General features: G+C 32.2%; 1 protein-coding gene across 1 annotated transcript; it reads left to right on the plus strand.

The window, feature by feature from the left end:
* The first annotated feature begins 930 nt into the window (after window positions 1–930).
* On the plus strand, window positions 931–9,330 carry LOC149391957 (serine carboxypeptidase-like 17). Its single transcript, XM_089620078.1, has 14 exons — window positions 931–1,503; window positions 1,607–1,752; window positions 2,140–2,216; window positions 2,293–2,418; window positions 2,518–2,620; window positions 6,904–6,941; window positions 7,047–7,154; window positions 7,249–7,335; window positions 7,432–7,581; window positions 8,124–8,198; window positions 8,308–8,435; window positions 8,578–8,691; window positions 9,053–9,098; window positions 9,192–9,330. Exons 1-14 carry the CDS (start codon window positions 1,376–1,378, stop codon window positions 9,273–9,275), a joined length of 1,410 nt encoding a protein of 469 aa, XP_089476204.1. The 5' UTR covers window positions 931–1,375; the 3' UTR covers window positions 9,276–9,330.
* The last annotated feature ends 6,322 nt before the right edge of the window (window positions 9,331–15,652 follow it).

A 15,652-nucleotide genomic window follows, 5' to 3' on the forward strand; every position in this document is an offset into this window, starting at 1 on the left:
TTTTTATTATTTTGATAGTGTAAGTAGATTTACGTGGCTATTTAAAAAAAATTAACGAAACGTTGGTTATTTCAAAAATTTTAACGTTTCATATCATAAATAAAAACATGAACTTTGTTTTCGCAAAAAATTAAAATACAAACATAAGTATCTTTAGAGCATCTTTAATGGTCATTTGCATAACAATTAGAAGGACTTGCTAGTAAATAGCAAAAGTAAATAGCAAAAGTTTTAAGCTATTTGCTTACCATTGTTTTGTATATTAGCTTTTGATTTAGCTTAGCAAATTAGCTCTATAGAACAAATTGCTTAATCATTAACTTAGCAAAAAATGGACCCCATTTTTTTTCAACCAATGAAAACCATGTAACATAGTAAGCTAAATATGACATTTAGCTTACCATTAAAGATGCTCTTATGACCGAACAACTTTCGCTGAACGAATTATGTATTTGAAACTTAATGTCAACAAACTTTGACTTTGGCGAGTTTTTGTAGTTGGAGTAAAATATAGCTGAATTAATGTGACAGCAATTCTTCAATGAATGTCCACGTCATTTACAGCCTTTATGGCCCTTATCCCAATGTTTGACTCTTCAAGAACGACTATATGAAGTTGACAATCATAGTAAAAAAAAAAAAACTATTGGACTGTGAATGCATGCGTATCTAGACCGTCAAAATCAAAGCAGAGCACACAAATACACAATTATCTCAAAACTACATTATCTCCAATGCATTATAAATTATAACATGTAATCAATTTTTTTTTTTGGACGAAATAACATGTAATCATTTGATTTGATACATTTAATACCTGAAGTGGTATACATACATACATCATCATCATTATTACTATTATTATTATAATTACAAAAAATTAAAAAAATAACTAATTTAAACGTTTAACATTGCTAAATAATTGTTTGATAAATTTTAAATAAATAATCGTAAATAATAACGTGATTTATTATTATCACTACGTTATTATTATGATTAACAGCAACAATAGCAACGTGTGGCTTGCACCGACAAACCTGATCTGCATGGAAAAAAATGTCCATCGGGAAAAGTAATATGTGATTGCTGTGCAAATTAATTTTCGCATTAGGTTCATACAGAGATACTAGTAAAATTATACTATTATAAAAAGAAGAAGCTTAAAGCGATACAGAGCTTTAAATGGACTCTTTAAAAAAAAACCCTCACAATAAGTGGAAGTTATGCGTGTGCACATTTGAAACGCGTGTCAACAACACCCATGCAACATAGCACCGACGCTCCCTTGGAAATGGCGATACCAACCAATTAATGAAACATTATAATAAAAATGGACTGAGTGAAAAAAAAAAGAGGGAAAAGAGAACCATATGAAATGGCGAGAACTGTATCAGCAGTTTTGGTAGCCGTAGTACTGCTTCCGATTGCGTGTGTTGACTGTGGGTCAACGGTCACACATTTACCTGCCTTCCACGGCCCTCTTCCATTTCATCTTCAAACGGGGTATTATATATCTCGATCGTCTCTAATTTCTAATTAAAATATACATATATCCTTTTTAAATGGCGTTATTAATTAACTACACTATTATTTGAAGCTTGTTCAGGTATGTGGGTGTGGGTGAATCAGAAGATGTGCAACTTTTCTATTACTTTGTGGAGTCAGAGAGGAACCCAAATAAAGACCCTCTCTTGCTCTGGCTCACCGGCGGTCCAGCTTGCTCAGCTTGGTCCGGCCTCGTCTACGAGATCGGTAGATATAAATAAATATATCACGAAACAAATAATATATTGAATAGTAATTATTCCAAAAACAAAAGTCGTAGTTTTTTTGTTTTTGTTTTTTTTTATTGGCTCTCGTAATCATACGATAATTCATGTTTTGTCATATATTCAATATTTTTGATAAATTTTAAATATATAACCATAAAATTTTATTAACACAGTAAAAAAAATAGTAACTGTAAATATTCGTTAATAATTATAAATAATCATTATATTCTAAGAGTATAAATGGAATGCTAAAAAGTCCAAACAATACAATATCCTCTTAATTGCTATTTATTAAAAATGAGTACTATTTAGCGAATCTCCGTATCCTAGTGACTTAGTTATTCAATTAATTGTTTTCTTTTTGTAGGTCCACTTAAATTCAAGGTTCAACCGTACAATGGAAGCTTACCGACTTTGATTCTGAATGAATACTCTTGGACAAAGGTGTGGGGTGGTATCGTGTTCGAATATTTGAAGAATAAATTAGGGGTTAAGTGTGTAATTATTGGATTTTGCGTAGGCATCAAGTATAATATTTGTGGACTCACCGGTGCACACTGGATTTTCGTACGGAAAGACTCCATCATCGGCTTCCGAGGCCGGAGATCTCAACCAAGTTCGAGACCTCACTCAGTTTTTCAACAAGGTGATGAAAATAGTTAGAATATGCATGCATGTATTTTATTTGGCAACGTTGATAATACACATGATTTAATTATTCTTGTTGATTTCAATATTGTTGTAGTGGCTGATCGATCATCCGGAGTTCATCTCAAATCCAGTGTATATTGCTGGAGATTCATATTCTGGCGTTATTATCCCTCTCCTTGTCCACCAATTATCAAAGGGTAACGCCGATTTATGCTGACATTTTGAATGAACTTGTTGGTACTTGCACTTTGACCTTTATAATTTTCTTCCGGAAATAAAATAAATTTTGGATATTTATTTTTAGCGTTTCTGAAAAAAATCGTTACACATGTTTTCAATTTTTGTTTTCAATTTTTTCAACTCAAAAACTAAAAAATTGTTTTTGAGAGGAATACCAAACATGGCCTAATATTTTCAACGAAAAATTGATATGTTTCAATATAATTATTTTTCATCTATATTCTAGCAATATCACTAATTCTTACTTTGAAAATAATTTTTTCAAAAGGGCTCTAGTTAATTAAAAAGGGAGATGTAGTTAAATAGCCAATTTAAAGTTATGAATTTGTAAAATAGCAAAAAAATTTCTTAATTTAGTGAAATAGCTAAAATGTGCAACAATCTGGTTTCAAAAAAATTTTTATCAGATTAATTTTTTTGAAACTGATAAATTGCTTATAATAATCGTCAAAAAATTTAATTTGACTGTCAAAAAATTTTTGAAAACATAAATTTGGTTACTTTGCTGAAAAGTTGAAACTTTGGTTATTTTGCTAATCAATTATTTGAGCATTAGAAAAGTCTGAGCATAGTCTGTGTTTGTTTCCTCTTTTGTACAGTTTTTCTCTTGTGTGTCGTTTATTAGTTTTGTGTTTTAGAAAGTTAGTATGTCGTTTAGTTTGGTTCAAAAGCTGTATATAAGCTGAATGTCTTGTTCACTTTTTATTGGAATCGAATAAAACATTTTCCCTCTGATTCATTCAAGAACAGAGATTTTTTTTTTCAAAATGGACATACTACTTAAAGAAAGAAAATAACTATTCAAAAGTGAACACCAAAAACTACTAAAAGACCACCACTATTGGTTAGAACCAAATAGCTGGAGAATGCCTACTAAGACTGGTAAGTCTCCTACAAGGTGGATTTTTCAAAAGGGCAAGTGGCGATCAATCCCACATTGCAGACAAAAATTGGTTAGCGACAATCAAGACCTAGAAATAACACCACTCATCAATAGTGATCAACACTTGAGACTTGAAACTAACTTGAGACATCCTTGAGCCATCAACTACAACTTTCAAAAGATCGGACACAAAAAAAAAAAAACCAACTACCTTGAACCAAATTTTCCTTACTCATGGACATTCCAGGTGGACACAATCTTGTGAATTAGGGCATCCTCAACTGGGTCAACCTGAGTGTACTTGTTCTGAATTTCTTCCTCAATGATCATGAACTTGGGGAGAACCTTACCAACACCATCAACATGTACCCTAACCAGTTCCTTGAACACAATGTCATCGGTGGTCATACCTGACTGAGCTTTCTCACCCTTGGTATCACTTACCATAATCAAAGCGGACAGCAACAAGGATGATCTTGGCCTTCCTGATTGTGTTGGGGAAGTAAGGTCGGTCAGAGATACACGAGATCATAGAGTAGTAGGTCAGATGGCAAAGTGTAGTAATCCCTAGGATCAATTGTTCCCTTACAGAACTGGCCAAGGGCACCTGCAGCTATTTGAGCCAAGACACCTGATTCATTAAAGTTTTTGTAGGCCAAGAGTTCATTCGGGTTAAACATCCTATGGATACCTGAGAAGTTTAGAGCCTTCAGAACAGTTATTATCAGAGTTGGTGTGGATATCTTCATCAGACGATAGGATAGAACTTTGTTTTCCCTCTTGATATCACCAACGGTCACTGTTTTCATGATCTCTGAAAACTTACCTGAAGCAACTAGCAATTTCACAATGGTGTTGAAACGAGCCTCAGTCAGAAACTTTCCTTTAACCTATCAAATGATTCGAACCATCTCATAGATTCCCCTTCATAACCTGCGGAGTATGCATGGAGGGCCACTATTGCCATCAGTCTTGCATACTCAGTGATCTTCCTAAATCTAGCCTCAGTCACCACAGAACCCCTCTCCCAAACCTTCTTCGGAACACCAGTCATAACAACATGTTCCGTGATCAAACCAACCTTAAACAACTTCAAGATAATACCTAGGAAAACTGCTTCCTTTATATCCTCCATCTCAGCATCATTGGTATGCATCATGTCTCTGAGACCATCAGTGGTGAAATCAACATCAGGCATGATAATTGTGGCCAGGGCCGGCCCTAATGGTAGGCCACTTAAGCAAAGGCTTAAGGCCCCAAATTTTTTGTGAAAAAGGTTTTAAAAAAAGGCCTCATATTTTTGAAAAAAAATGCCTCGAATTTTTTATAAAATAAACTATGTGAAATTTGTTGTCATTAGCCCATTTTACACTTCTTGTTAGGGGAATAACCTAAGTTTCATTTAATTAAGGAAATAGCCCATTTTTTCTTAGCAGACAATTATACCCTTCGCGAATCAGTTAATTAATTAACAGACTGAATTGAGTTACGCTAATTAATTAACTAAATGTTTGGATTGGAAATTCACAAAAAATTTACAAAAATCAGAACTTAAGTTAATTCATATTCAAAGCATTCAAATTCCTATTCAAAGCATTCAATTAATTAACCTAATTCCTAATTCAGTCAGTTAGTAAATTAACTTTACTCACAAAAAAAAAATCAGAACCTAAACTAATTCTTAATTCAACCAATCAGTTAATTAATTATTCTAACTCAATTCAGTTAGTTAATTAATTAACTGATTCGCGAATTAGCACTGATTCAACAAAATAGCTCAACAATTCAACAAACCGATCGATCGAGGGTAGATAGAGCCGTAACGGACTAAACAGCCCATGGGTGGGAGATCAGAGGCGACTTTCTCGGTATTGCCGTTCCGGAAAGACGAGTACCGAAAATCACGAACCCAAAGACATTTTCTCTTTAATTTAAGAAGACAATGTTAAAAATTGCTGTTAAAAAAGTCATACTATTACTTTTGAATTTTATATTTATTTATTTTTGTAAAGCCTCATTTTAATATTTCGCTTAAGGCCTCAACAATCATTGGGCCGGCCCTGATTGTGGCTGTCACGAGATCTTCCTTGATCGGTTCAGCAGCCGACATGAGGGCTTGAACCTGCGTGGATGCATAAGTTCTCCTCACATAGTCCTTCAGCTCAGCATGTTTTTAGTGGTCAGGTCCTTAGATTATTTCCCTCTAAAAAATACTCATCAATATTTATGTTTTTATTTCTTTTTATTTTTATTTTTATTTTTTAAACGTTTGTGTTTTTAATTTAAATTCATAAGACTAGTCCATACTCTCTTTTCTATATAAAAAAAAAAAAAAAAAAAAAAAAAAAAAAAAAAAAAAAAATCCTAGATAGTCCATAGTCCATGATATTTTGATTATTTTCTAGGGCGATAGAGCACAATAGCCTCTTTTTTTTTTTTTTTTTTTTTTAAGTTTGAGCCATTATTAAATAGCCATATTTTATATAATTTTAAATGAATAACCAATTAACTCATTTAATGAGGATGATTTTTCTAATTTACCCTTAAAATTTTCAAATTTAAAATAATTCAGATGATAAAAATATTGATTTTAAAATACTGGCTTTAATTTCGAAATCGAATTTTTTATTTGAAAATGAAAATATTTATTACACATAGAATGCAATACTTTTGACATTAAACGTGAAATTGGGAAAGAGTAAATGAAACCCAATAAATACTTGCAGGGAATCCCATTTACACGATAAAAAAAAAGGTTTTTTTTTTTTTTTTATAAATACAAATAAAATGATAGAAACGCATTAACAACAAAATAGGAAACTTAATGAATCCAAAATTTGGCACTTAAAAGCCTCATTCATTCATGTTCCTAAACTTAGGGTTTCTCGTTTGTTTAGAAACAACAATTCCGTTAAATACTTTTTATGTTCAAGATTTTTCTATTAAAAATAAACACAAGTCTAAAATGTTGATGATTTGTACAAATCAGTTTATATTTTCGTTTAATAATGAGATTTTTATTTCTTTACAAATTAAAAGATATGATATGTTTATTTAAAATAAAATAAAAAACGTAACAGGTGTTTAAAACTTAATGGCATGTAAATAAGGAAAGTCAAACACAATAAAAACATGAAATAAGTGAGAAAAAAAAAAAGATATCAACGAAGTTTAAAAAGAAAAGAATCTATTAAAAAGAAAATGATAGAATGGTAAATAAACCACAATAAAAACTGCTTAATTTATTAAAATGGCTAATTACTAAAAAATACATAAAGTAAAGATTAGCTATTTACTTTCAATCAAGTGGCCTATATCTTATAAATTCTCTATTTTATAATTTCTACTTGCATGCAGGAATTGAAGAAGGCGCGTTCCCACCTATAGATCTCCAGGTCAATTAATTACTCATTTGTTTTTACTTTTTACTAAAAAAACTTTTAGGATTCTTTTATTTTTATTTGGCCTGGTGAATGGTGGTCAAAATTATATTATGGCAGGGTTACATAATTGGCAACCCGGTAACATCGGCAACAACTGGATTTGATCTCAATTACAGAATCCAATTTGCTCATGGAATGGCTCTAATCTCCGACGAACTCTACGAGGTTAATTCATTAAATATCCACCACATTTTGCAAATTGATCACTGCATACTTAATATCTCATAAATCTTTGATTTTTCTTTTATTGTTTGATCAGTCCTTAAAGAGAAGCTGCAGAGGAAACTACTACGTGAATGTAGATCCTAACAACACCGAGTGCTTGAACAACATGCAAGCTTTCCTAAAGGAAATCATTTTATTTATTTATTATTTTTTTTAAACAAGTTCTAATTCAATCTCTTTGAATTACAATTGAATTTTTGTTTCCTTGACTCTCCAGATCGTGGCGGATGTAAATACAGGGCATGTTTTGCAAGAGACATGTGACGTTGCTTTGCCGAAAACCCATGACATAATCAATGTTGGTACTCCAAGAAGAAACCTCAATCAAAACTCTAATCAATTGCCAATTAGTACCGTCAATTGCCACGTAAACACACGGATAAACTTCTCTTGCTTACTTGACTATTTATAATCCGGATCGTCTGTCTCATTTCGTATGTTACCTCGGTGTCACTCATATTATATTTTTTTTAACAAAATAGTATAAAACTATTAATTATGTAGCAGTTTAGTCCTTCGAAAAAAAAACCTTTAATGATATTTCTAACTTTGAGAAAATTAAAATATATTTGTCGATATAAACAAGTTGTTAGTTTTGTGAAAATGAATAATTACATTATAATGTAACCATAGAAACACTAAATACATAGTTGAGTTTTTGTCAATATATCATTATATGATATAGATTAACATTTTTATGAAAATGACAATTAAAAGTCAAAGATTCAGTTTTCTTTTAAAATTAGCATATACGGACCAAAACGATACACATAATACGCCAGAGACTATGTTTGCTAACACGAACAATTTTTTTTCTTTTCTTTTTACTTCTTTTGAGTACTCTGATCCTTTCTATATTTATTTATTATATTGTGGTGCTCACAAAATATAATTGTGCTGTGCATTTAGGATATATTTGGTTTATCACTTGCTGATTATTGGGCCAATGATCTTGATGTCCGCAGAGCGCTTCACGTACGAGAGGCACGCATATCCCAAATATATTATCAACTCTAGATAATCTATAATTGGGTTATAAATTAAATTATATTGTAAGTACTGATATATTATTAATGTCGCCTTGGTGGAGCAGGGAAACACAGAGAAATGGGTTCGATGCAACTCGGAGCTACAAGACAACTTTTATGGCTATGAAATTCGTAGTACCATTGAGTACCACGCAAACCTTAGTGCCAAAGGCTTTCGATCATTAATATACAGGTTATTAGTCTATTTACCAAAGTATTTTATTGTCGGGTTGCTTGGTTAATTAATTAATTGTCTAAAGCACAATAATATATATATATATATATATATATATGTATATATATATATATATATATAATATTGACCGATCGTTCAGCGGAGATCATGACTTTGTAGTACCATTTATTGGCACTCAAGCTTGGATAAGATCTCTGAATTACCCCATTGTTGATGACTGGAGAGCCTGGGTCGTCCAAGGCCAAGTTGCCGGGTAAATTAAATTAATTAACTCATAATTTATACTTTACTTTATTTGTTATAGCAAAAGTGTTTAATAAAATTAATAGATTTATGAAATAGTCGAGGTTTTTCTAAAATTAATTAACTAAAGAAAAGGTGTCAGGTTGCAATAATTTTGTTTACTAAGAGATTAAATTTTTTTGAAAGTGATAAATTGTTTATTTAAATCATCAAAAAATTTAATAACCGTGTTAAAAATTATTTTAACAAATTAACTTGGCTACTTTATTGTGAATTAAAAATGATGACTATTAATCGGTTTGTTTAAAATGGTTATTTTGCGTGGTAAAATCTAAAATGGAAGGAATTTTTATTTGTTACTCTTTTGACAGATACACTAGGAGTTACTCTAACGGGATGACATTCGCAACGATTAAGGCAAGAGAGTCAAGACTATAAACAAGTTCCACATATATGATTAATTATGATGATTAATATTCTGGTTTTTTTTTTTTTTTTTTTAAAACGTAGGGAGGAGGGCATACAGCGCCTCAATACAAGCCTAAGGAATGTTTTGCTATGTTTCAGAGATGGATTGATCATCAATCTCTCTAACATATTTTCTTGATCAATCTTTGAATATTTATTTCAAAATATTTTCTCAGAATTTTTTTTTTCTTTGTAAGAACTGGGACTTCATAAGTTCATAGACATGTTGTTTGTTAGAAATTGTAATTAAATTTAGAAATTTGAATTTTTTATTGCCTTGCTATTTGCGCCCCTGGAACAGAGAGTTTGTAGAACTGACCTTTTTATTATAAAATTACATCTATGTAAGAAGCATATGCAAGTTTGAAATTCGCACAAAATATTACATCTATGATTAATGACGAGTAAACACAATTAGCAAAGACCTATAGTAAGGTATATATTCAAGCATATAAAACAACCGTGTAGGCAAGAGGTGCTAATTTAATGGTAATTAAGCAAAAATCATATAATAAAATGCAACTTTTTTTTTTTTATTAAATGTTGTAACTATAAAAAAAAAAAAAAATTGGTTACCTATATAAATAGTTGACTAAAATCAATAACTTGACAAAACTTAGTGGATGATTATTAATAGGGCAAGTGAGAGAGAAATAAACTTTTTATTTTTTTGCTATTAAAAAGTAGCCAAAGTTTACACAACTTTAAATTAGTAGCCGGTTGGCCCACTTAATGAATTTAACTTGTCTAAAATGTCCTTCCTATTTTCGAATTAAAAATAAAGGATATAGTTTTCGATGGTTTAATGAAAATCTAAATATTATTTAGTTTATTCAAATATTAATAGGAACCGATTGAGATAAATTGGGCATTAAAAGTTAGGTTTCTCGCTCTTTCTCTCTATGTTAGACAACTTTTCTTCTAAAATAAATATATTATAGATAGTGATCCTTTGTTTCCACGGTTTTTTAAGTCGTTTTCTTCTAAACTGTAAGTATCAATTTTATTTTTTTTAATTACTAACGGTTTCTATTTGTTGGTTATTTATAATTTTCTTAAGAAAATGGACGAAATCCAATTTATGTTCTCTTTTGTTTGTAACTGGTATTAAAAAAAGGGCACTTTAGTTTTCTAGCTCAAATCAAACTATAACATTTTGAAATAACCATTGTTTGGAAACCTTTAGGTAAATAGCCAAACAGTCTATCTCTAAAGTGATGCCTAAACTACCCTTTAATTAAACCGTCAATAATTGACTTAATAAAATCATAAATTTATTTTTGAAAATTTGCAATTAATGACAAGTATTAATGGCTTCTGATTTTCTAGAACTACCTAATGAACACGCAGCCTTTGCGTTTTAAAATCAAAAGGCAAAAAATATATATTTCCTTCAATAAATGACTTAATAAAATCATAAATTTATTTTTGAAAATTTGCAACTAATGACAAGCATTAATGTCTTCTGATTTTCTAGAACTACCTAATGAACATGCAGCCTTTGCGTTTTAAAATCATAAGGCAAAAAATATATATTTCCTTCGCGATTCTCTTTCGTTCTTGATTCTCTGTATGAAAAAAAAAAAAAAAAAAAACACAAAAGTAATATTCGAAAACATTAAACCAAGAAGACGAAGGAGTTCGTAGCTTTTCTGTCCAAAAGTGCTACTTGCCTGTAAGTGTTCGTATATCTGTTTTTTTGTTGTTGCATTTTGGCATATAAAACAAAGTTTCATAAAAAGATTATCAAGAACTAAATTTGCAAATCTACGACGTCTATTCTGATTTTTTTTTTGAAATAATGTAAAAAAAAAATGGTTCTGCATGTATTGCATGGTGGTTGGGGTTTTAGGGATTTCTGGTATTAGGATTTTGATTTCAAAATTTTAAACTATTATTGATTATTGACTCTAGTGTAAGTGTTCAAATCGAATCTGTAAATAATCAATGGAAAACGATTATGATTGACAACACTAAAAGATGGTTGTATTGCATTGCTCATAATGGTTTCAAATATAAGATAATAATTTATGTTTGCATTGCTCATTACTAGATAAAGATGGTTGTCAAAAAAGGTATAAAGAAACCCACAACATCCAAACCACATAGACCCGTACTTGAGCTACATAAATGGTTTTTTTTTTTTTTTTTTTTTTTTTTTTTTTTTTTTTTATGTTTGTATGGAAATAGAATTAGTTGTTGGAATTCTGATTAGTCACAAAGATAAGATGTCGCACATAGGCGTCATGAGGTCATTTATTTTGACTCTCTTCTCTGATCACGACGCTCGTGTGAAAACTGTTCCTAGAAGTGTTTTCCTAAAAAATAACCAAAGGGAGTGATTGTTGTTACGTTATATGTTGGCTTTATTTTTAGTACAAGTTGTTTGGAAAGATGTCGGTCTTCATGCTCCAGCTTCTGGTAAGACATCATTCTTCCTGTGCACACAGTTTTTCAGGCAGGTTTCCAGTTTTGCCAGATCGCCTCGCTGGTAATTTTATTGCGTGATATTCGTGCGAGAATGGGTAAGGAAACCCTAGATACACTTCCAGGTCTGTACAGCTGCTATAAAAGTCATGCGCTTCACCCTTAGCAACCTCGACGCTTTTGATATAATCACTTAGAGCTCCTAGACGTGCAAGAGGCGGATTGGGAGGCTTTGTGTTTTGTTAAGAGCAGTGTTTTCTCTCCAACACTATTCCAAAAAGATTGAGTGTTTGAGTGATTTGGGTTCTGTGTTTACGTGATTGAAGACTCACGTGCGTTTGAAGACTGAAGTCATCCGAGCATAGGCAGTTGCTCGAAGAGTGGAATTGAGGAGGATCTCAAATTCAGGGGGAGTCCCTGGTCTAGGTATTCACTTGTGGTAATAGTTACTAGGGCCTTGATTTTGCGTTGTAATCATATAAGACCTTTCTTGTACTATTGACTACTATATAGTGAAATCTTTTTCACTGGCAGAGTGCCCCCAGACGTAGGTGTATTGCACCGAACTAGGTAACCATATTGTGTGTCACTTTCTTATCGCACTATTTGTTGTTTATCCATTATCTGTGTTGTCAACACTTTGTGTGCGACATCTTGTCTTTGTGACTAATCAAAATTCCAATTGGTATCAAAGCAGGCACCTAGATCCTTTGGTGGTTTCCTGGGTATTTTTTTTTTTTTTTTTCTGATTACCAGATATGGATAGTTCCAGAGAGGGAGGCTCGGTTAATTGTCCTCTAGTCCTTGATGGAACCAAATATGGTTACTAGAAAGCCCGCATGAGCGCCTTTATGAAATCTCTTGACAGCGGAACTTGGAAGGTTGTGATCCATGGTTGGGAAGCTCCAGTCTCTATTGATGACAAAGGAGTCCCTACAGGCCCCAAACCCGAGAAGGACTGGAGTCCTACTGAAGATGAGGCAGCTCTGAGTAACTCTCGCGCACTCAATGCCATTTTTAACGGGGTTGATAAAAATATTTTCAGGCTTATAAACACTTGCACGAGTGCCAAAGAAGCTTGAGAAATTCTTGCTGTCGCCTATGGGAAATTCTTGCTGCACGAACTTTAGTGGTTCCCTCATAGGCGACAACAAGAATTTCTCAAGTTTCTTTGGTACTCGTGCAGGTGTTTATAAGCCTGAAAACATTTTTATCAACCCCGTTAAAAATGACATTGAGTACGCGATAGTTACCCAGAGCTGCCTCATCTTCAGTAGGACTCTAGTTCTTCTCGGGTTTGGGGCCTGTTGGGACTCCTTTGTCATCAATAGAAACTGGAGCTTCCCAACCATGGATCACAACCTTCCAAGTTCCGCTGTCAAGAGATTTCATAAAGGCGCTCATTCGGGCTTTCCAGTAACCATAGTTGGTTCCATCAAGGACTAGAGGACAATTGACTGAGCCACCCTCTCTGGAACTATCCATATCTGGTAATCAGAAAAAAAAAATACCCAGGAAATCACCAAAGGATCTAGGTGCCTGCTCTGATACCAATTGGAATTTTGATTAGTCACAAAGACAAGATGTCGCACACAAAGTGTTGACAATGTGTCCGACAACTTGCTTGAACACAGATAATGGATAAACAACAAATAGTGCGATAAGAAAGTGACACACAATATGGTTGCCTAGTTCGGTGCAATACACCTACGTCTGGGAGCACTCTGCCAGTGGAAAGGATTTCACTATATAGTAGTCAATAGTACAAGCAAGGTCTTATATGATTACAACGCAAAATCAAGGTCCTAGTAACTATTACCATAAGTCAATAGGACTCCCCCTGAATTTGAGATCCTCCTCAATTTCACTCTTCGAGCAACTGCCTATGCTCGGATGACTTCAGTCTTCAAACGCACGTGAGTCTTCAATCACGTAACACATAACTCAAATCACTCAAACACTCAATCTTTTTGGAATAGTGCTGGAGAGAATACACCGCTCTTAACAAAACACAAAGCCTCCCAATCCGCCGGTCTTGCACGTCTAGGAGCTCTAAGTATTTTTATCAAAAGCGTCGAGGCTGCTAAGGGGGAAGCGCATGGCTTTTATAGCAGCTGTACAGACCTGGAAGTGTATCTAGGGTTTTCTTACCCATTCTCGCACGAATATCACGCAATAAAGTCACCAGCGAGGCAATCTGGCAAAACTGGAAACTTGCCATAAAAACTGTCTGCGCACAGGAGGAAGGATGTCTTACCAGAAGCTGGAGCATGAAGACCGACATCTTTTCAAACAACTTGTACTAAAAAATACCAACATATAACGTAACAACAGTTGTTATATTATTCTGATTAACAGTGATTAACGAATATTTCCATAATTTGTAGACAGGTAGTCCGAGAACATATGCTACCGAAGAATCAAAGGGCAGCTGCCACAAAACAGCTATATACTACCTAAAGAAGGCAAAAAAAAAAAAAAACAAAAAACAAAAACAAACAAAAAAAACCAATGATGGTCATTGGTCAACCAAGCAGCTTTCATTGTGAAAGCAGAAACCTAAACAACTTCTGTATGTGGTGGCAAAAAGGATTAATACTTTTGGATTTTCAAGCTATAAATTGATGAATATTATCCGATATTTATATATTACTGGTTTTGGTTAATCATCTTGCATTACTAGTGACTTCTTCACAATTATAATCGTACAAGTTATTCAATTATGGAATTGATGTCTACATTCTGATTTCGTACTGAATTAATAGTCCCTTGTTTATATAATTATGTTTGTGATATAAACCCTTCTTGTATTAGTAAATGTAGACTTTTCATACTTTAAATAACCCTTATAAAGTAATCTATATGTTATCAACTATTAATAACGGCTAATATTAGTAAATAACTATATTTTGTAAATATATGGAAATAAAAAAAAAAAAAAAAATCTCAACAGTCTTGTTCACAATGTAATCAGTTTGAAAGTTTATTAATAAGGACAATCTAAATTATTGAACCATGATTTCAATTCAAACCTGATATTAAAACGTGTAGCAAAAAAATAAATACACCAAAGATTAAACTTAAGTGCAGAGCTGTATTACAAAATGAATTGAAAAAAACATTTACTTAAAAACACATAAGACTTGCATCTCCTTTTATTATGTCAAACTCTACTATAAACAACGACGAAAATAATACCCAAAATATATAAAAATCTTGTTTGATTTTTAAAAAAAATTGTATCAACCATCTGGAGATTACTACGCAATTGAGAAAACGACAGTAAGAGATAATGAAGCAAGAGCAAGCACATTTGTTATTAGGATCCATTATTTTTCAACTTAAACGTTTAACACTTACGCTCTTTTACACTTATCTGTAATTTTATTTATTTCTTAATTAATTATGTTTTTATTAATTAGTTTATCACACTTTTATTTTCCTTTATTGTAGTGATTAGCTAGTTATTGTTGATCAGAAGCTATTATTATTTGAATTTAAATGATACCAATATTTCAGCAATCATTAAGCTTAATTATCGGATCTGCTCATATTGCTCTTATTGCTCATTAAACTTAAACGGTTAACGTTTGGTAAATTTTAGATAAATAATCACACGTAAATCTTAGATAAATAGTCAACGTTTGGTATATGAAAGTGACTATTTATCTAAAATTTACATTTGAAAGCGACTATTTACTTGATTTATCAAATGTCGACTATTTAGCCATGTCAAACGTTTAAGTGGACTATTTCCATAGCCAATCTCTTTATTAAAAGTTTCGTATTATTGTACTTCTTCCTGGATTCATAGTATCTTATAAATATTTTTTTTGTAATTTTATACATTGTACATGTAAAAATCCCAAGGGATAGACCCAAATCCATTTCCATATATATGCCAAGTCAACAGAGTAATTAATAGGATAATAGGCAAGCTTCGATACCATCTATGCATGTATTTCCTTTTACGAACAATATTAGCGTCTCATGTTTCACGAGTCATATATAAAAATCTATTAACGAAGATATCAAGAGGACGATATAGTGTGTATATTATGGCGAGACTGTTAGGC

Source organism: Urtica dioica, chromosome 7, assembly GCF_054948205.1.
Source record: "Urtica dioica subsp. dioica isolate 48M chromosome 7, U.dioica_male_clone48M_v1_H2, whole genome shotgun sequence".
NCBI classification, from domain to species: Eukaryota; Viridiplantae; Streptophyta; class Magnoliopsida; order Rosales; family Urticaceae; genus Urtica; species Urtica dioica.

Coding starts and splice junctions, on each gene's coding strand:
- LOC149391957 (XM_089620078.1), top strand. CDS start 1,376: ATGGCGAGAACTGTATCAGCAGTTTTGGTAGCCGTAGTACTGCTTCCG. Junction 6,942..7,046: donor TCCCACCTATAGATCTCCAG/GTCAATTAATTA, acceptor ATATTATGGCAG/GGTTACATAATTGGCAACCC. Junction 7,155..7,248: donor TCTCCGACGAACTCTACGAG/GTTAATTCATTA, acceptor TTGTTTGATCAG/TCCTTAAAGAGAAGCTGCAG.